This window comes from Lupinus angustifolius, chromosome LG15 (assembly GCF_001865875.1).
Source record: "Lupinus angustifolius cultivar Tanjil chromosome LG15, LupAngTanjil_v1.0, whole genome shotgun sequence".
Taxonomy (NCBI): Eukaryota; Viridiplantae; Streptophyta; class Magnoliopsida; order Fabales; family Fabaceae; genus Lupinus; species Lupinus angustifolius.
In genome coordinates, this window is record NC_032023.1 from 8,809,282 (window position 1) to 8,814,723 (window position 5,442).

General features: G+C 33.8%; 1 protein-coding gene across 1 annotated transcript; it reads left to right on the forward strand.

Moving 5' to 3' along the window:
* Positions 2,630-4,720, forward strand: LOC109327424 (pentatricopeptide repeat-containing protein At5g61400). The gene has a single exon (XM_019560566.1). The coding sequence runs from the start codon at positions 2,685-2,687 to the stop codon at positions 4,449-4,451; it is 1,767 nt and encodes a 588-aa protein (XP_019416111.1). The 5' UTR covers positions 2,630-2,684; the 3' UTR covers positions 4,452-4,720.

Consider the following 5,442-nt stretch of genomic DNA (forward strand, 5'->3'; position numbering starts at 1 on the left):
ATATGCTATTTTCATCAATTGTTTAGTTTTAACTTAAGCGTATTCAATTGTTGCAACTTCTTATAGGTATATGTTTATTAGTATTTATCATTAGGAGATGAAGAAATGTGACACATTTCCATAGATGATTATAATCTCAAGTTAAAGAAGAAAAATATATTTAGAAACAAAAGAAGATTTATGCAACATCAATGACAGGATTTGACTTTGCAGATGGAAATATTTTGAATTAGTGAGAAGATTATTATTATGATAAATGTTAGCAGTCTTATCTTTGTGTTGAATTTACTTTGCTACTAATTTTATATTCTGAACTTTGTTGCTTTTCTTAAGTTCACAACATGATTGTGTGACTTTATTGTAGTGATATGAATAAGTTCTTCAAATATAAATTAAAATCAAACTTTTCTTCTTTAAGAATTCAAGTGGTGTTTATAACATGTAAATATTGAGAACTTCGTACTAAGGAATGAGAATGTGGGTTCACATACACGATAGTGTCTGCCAACACGCTAAGTAATTAAATAATTTGTGCAATCATTATTATATAATATTGTAATAATGCAGTTGGAAAACATTTCATGACGACCTTACAAATTATATTCTAAACCTGATAACTTTATTTTACTGATTTCAACCTTACACATTAGGTAAATTTATTTTATATTCTGAACTTTGTTGTTTTTCTTAAGTTTAGAACATGATTGCGTGACTTTATTTGATTTTATTGTAGTGATATGAAGAAGTTCTTCAAATACAAATTATAATCCAACTTTTCTTCTTTAAGAATTCAAGTAGTATTTATAACATGTAGATATTAAAAACTCAAGCATCAAGCAATATGAATGCGGGTTGACACACATGAGAGTGTCTATCAACACATTACATAAGTACTTAATTTTTGCTTTATGTAGTTGAAAAACATTTCATGACAACCTTACACGTTACGTTCTAAACCTCATAAAATTTATTTCACCGACTTCGCCCTAATCATAAACTTCACCTACAAAAATAATTGCGAGTCACTCAATTATAATGTTCAATTTAAAAAAAGTAATAATTACACAAATCCAATAAACTCAACCGCAAATTACAATATTTTGTACAAAATACTATATTTGACATTTATAACATACAAAATACACATTGCGAACAATAGGAAAGCGGGTTGGCAGGCACGGCTGTCAACACGCTATTTAAAGAATGGCAATGTGGGATGCTAATATCTTTCACACTCCTAACGACTTCCAAATCCAATTCTTTTAAAAGACTAGTCAATTTTATCAAAGATTTTCCAATATTTTTCAAAATAAAATATTGGTGGGGACTCCATAATACATTATTTTCTCTCTATGACTACATATTGTACAAGTTCCGTTATTTCAACAACAATTTATTTTACACTAAATTTATATATCTTTATAATTCATCTACTTTTTGTCTTTTTCATATATAATTTCCCTGATAAAGAAATATCATATTATAAAAATACTACTTTTTAGCCCATGCCATGATGTAGGTTACTAACTTCGTAGCAACAATTTTCCCATCATTGAAAACTAATTTATTCATTTTGTAATTAGACATTTTTAGCTATTTCATTTTTGAATGATATTTTACTTTAGTATTTTGCCAATATTAATAACCTATTTAATCATTTTCCTGCTCTATGAGATTTCTCTTCAATAATTTATCAATTCAATTATTGATTTGTCTCTTGAATTTTTTGATATAATTTTAAAATGTAAAGAACAAATTCATATTTTCCTTTCTAGCCTTCTAGGGAATTGACAAAAGTTATCGATCCAATTGATTCTGATATACATATCACAGCTAGAGGAAAGTAATTTTCCCATGACAATTATTTGACCGAAACCGCAAAAACCGAATCTATTTGGATTGTATTGGATTTATTTTTTAAGGACCGATTGGTCCGGTCCGGTCTTTGGTTTCACGTCTGGGATCCAGACCGATTCAGACCGGACCGATATTGTTAAGTGTATCCCCTAATTTTTACTAAAGTACTCGAGATAGGCACGCATTGCATAATCACTAATTCCTCATTCCTAGATCCCTAATTCCTCCATTGTGATGAGGAAAAGTAAGATGTTAGTGGAAATAATTTTTCCTCATTCCTCCATAATCACTAGATAGATGTTGAATCTTCACCGCATAATCCTTAATTTTGTTGTTTACTTTTTGTTGTTGTGTTGCTGTTTTTTTATTGATTGAATCATAGAATTGTTAAAAATAATTGGATCATTCGACTATATTGATGTTTCTAATCTTACTACTAAAAGAATCCAACTTTTCTTCATTATTCTGGTTGTTACCTTGTTGGTGTTGTAGACTGAAATAGAAGGGATTTATATGTTAACATCTAAAAAAAGATCGATCCAAACCGGACCGAAACCACATATAATATTTGGATCGGATTGGATCGGATTGGATCAGACATCTTAATATAAATGGACTGGACCGCATACTAATTATGTGTTTGGACCGGATGATTTTTTTGCTTAAAAATTGATCCAAATGGACCGCAAACACCCTAGTTTTCATGCATATCAAAAGTGGTACCCTTGCTTAAAAAAAAAAACAGATTCTATAAATCCAAATGTTTATTTCGAGCCGGTACTGGCGTTTCTGGTCTAGATGCGGGATAAGAAGCAAAGTCCTCCAAGATGCAATCATCATTGAGTGCAATGTGGAAGATTCGTCACAAATCGATCCTCATACCGTTAACACCCAACCACCCTTCACCAATCTCTAGATCCTCTTCAAATATCACAACAAACCCCCTTCGACGCTTCAAAACTCCCCACGAGTCACTTCGCAACTTCAGCCACATTTCCATAGAACTCGACCCATCAAAGAACCCTCACCTTAGCATACATGCTTTCTGCGAAATGGGTCTCGTTGAAAAAGCCTTGCTGGTGTATAAAAACCTGAAGACATTGCCTCTGTTGCGTACTTGCAACGCGCTTCTTCATTGTTTGGTTAAGGCACGGTGGTTTGATTCTGCCTGGGACGTGTATCGGGACATGGTGTCTCATGGGTTTTCGCCTACTGTGATCACCTACGGCATTCTAATGCAATGTTGTTGTGTTCGAGGTGATTTTTTGAATGCACGTAAGGTGTTTGATGAAATGCTTGAGAGGAGGATTGAACCGACGGTTATTGTTTACACTATTCTTATTCGTGTATTTTGCAATGAGGGTCGAATTGCGGACGCCGAAGGTGTTTTTAGGATGATGAGGGAATCTGGAGTGAATCCCAACTTGTACACTTACAATACTCTTATTGATGGGTACTGCAAGGTGGCTGATTTTGGACGAGTTTTTGCATTGTATCGCGATATGCTGTGGAAGGGTTTGCGGCCTAATGTTGTGACATTTGCTACTCTCGTAGATGTTCTGTGCAAGTTGGGGGATTTGAAGGCAGCAAGGAACTGTTTTGCTTACATGCCGAAATTTGGAGTTGTTCCTAATACATATGCTTATAATTCTTTGATAGATGGGTACTGTAATGTGGGGAATTTGGATGAAGCAATGAATTTGAGAGTAGAAATGGAAAGGTGTGGAACCTTCCCAGATGTATTCACTTTCAATATACTCATTAAGGGTCTAAGCGAGTTGGGTAGATTGGAAGAAGCTGAGGATTTAATGCAGAAAATGGACACAGCAGGGGTACTTTCAAATTGTGTGACATACAATATAATAATTGATGGATACTCTAAAAAGGGCCATATGAAGAAGGCTTTGGAGGTGTGTTCCCAAATGACTGGAACAAAAATAGAACCCAATCTCATCACATTTTCTACCTTAATTGATGGGTTCTGTAAATTAGGAGATGTAAAGGCTGCCATGGGCTTGTACATGGAAATGGTTATCAAAGGTCTTGTGCCGGATGTGGTAACTTACACATCATTGATTGATGGACACTTCAAGGATGGGAACATGAAAGAGGCTTTCAGGCTGCACAAGGAGATGCTGAGTGCAGGACTAAAACCCAATGTGTTTACAGTTAGTTGTTTAATTGATGGCCTTTTCAAAGACGGAAGAACATATGATGCAATCAAACTATTCTTGGAGAAAACTGGTTCTGGTTGCCCTGGAGATAAGATCGGTAGCAGCTTTTGCTCTTTAAATAATGTAATCTACACCATTTTGATTCAAGGTTTATGTAAAGATGGACAGATCTTTAAAGCATCCAAGTTTTTCACAGATATGAGATGTAATGGAATTAAACCAGACATGCTAGTTTATGTTACCATGTTGCAGTCACATTTCCTATCCAAGCATATGCTTGATGTAATGATGTTGCATGCAGACATACTGAAGATGGGTGTTATGCGAAATGCTTCAATATGTCGTGTATTGTCTAGGGGATATCGAGAGAATCGATATTTTAGATCAGCCAATTTTTGTCCAGGAGGGTGCCAGTTGTGACTCCTTGACAGCAAGATACAAGCACTAAGTGTGCTGCTTGTGTCAAAATATAAATGGTCATCAGTTACTTAAACAAGTGATCACACTTGGTTATTTCTCTTGCTTGTATCATGCTTTTTTGTGCTTGAGCATTTGAAGAGCATAAAATAAATCATTTTTTATCGGCATTACTTCATGACCAGCGAGGACAGTAGGCAATGAAGGGGACTTGCTTTATTGCGGATGGTAACATAAGAAAATAAAGGCAGATTGGAATTGGATTCCTGAGATTATACTCATCAACTGTGTAGTGAGGACAGAGACACATCTTACTTTTTTCCTTTTGAATTAAACAGCTATATTTTTCGGTGAAGAATTTATTATTTAAAGCTATGTTTGGCAAGGCTGAAAAGACAAATATTAAAGGCTTAAAGGCTGATGAACTAACTTGTTGAACTGAAGTGTTTGGTAAAACTCAATCAACGGAAAAGCGTAAAATGATGTAAAAGAACTTATAAGACATTTAACTTCAATTGAATTTCCAAAATTTTGAAAGATGAATTTAACTTGGTAAGTTGCATAGCTTATCTTATTTGACAATAATAGGGTGTTTAACATTTAAGTTTGATTCCAAGGAACGGTATGATAATGTTGTAATATTAGGATATTTACTTTATTCATTAGAAAAATATTCTCTAATTATTATTGTATTATACATTATCAATTATGAGATTTTATATCAGTTATTAGGAGATTTTGAACAAATTTACTTATTTCCTTAGTTAGAGAAGTGGTAGCCTATGTGTTGTTGTTGTTGGTTGTATTTTATTCAAGCAATAAGATTATTATCCTTTTACTTTCAAGTTGGTATGAGAGTATGCATCCAATTTTGCAGCTCTGCATCCCCATTTAAAAAACCCTATTCATTTTTATTACGACCTTTTATTCATTGTGCTTACCTTGGTTGCCGTTCCACTTGTCCTTGGAACCCTTAATTACCCCAACTTATTTT

Excerpts from the sequence above, each read along its gene's own strand:
- LOC109327424 (XM_019560566.1), top strand. The coding sequence starts at position 2,685 with ATGCAATCATCATTGAGTGCAATGTGGAAGATTCGTCACAAATCGATC.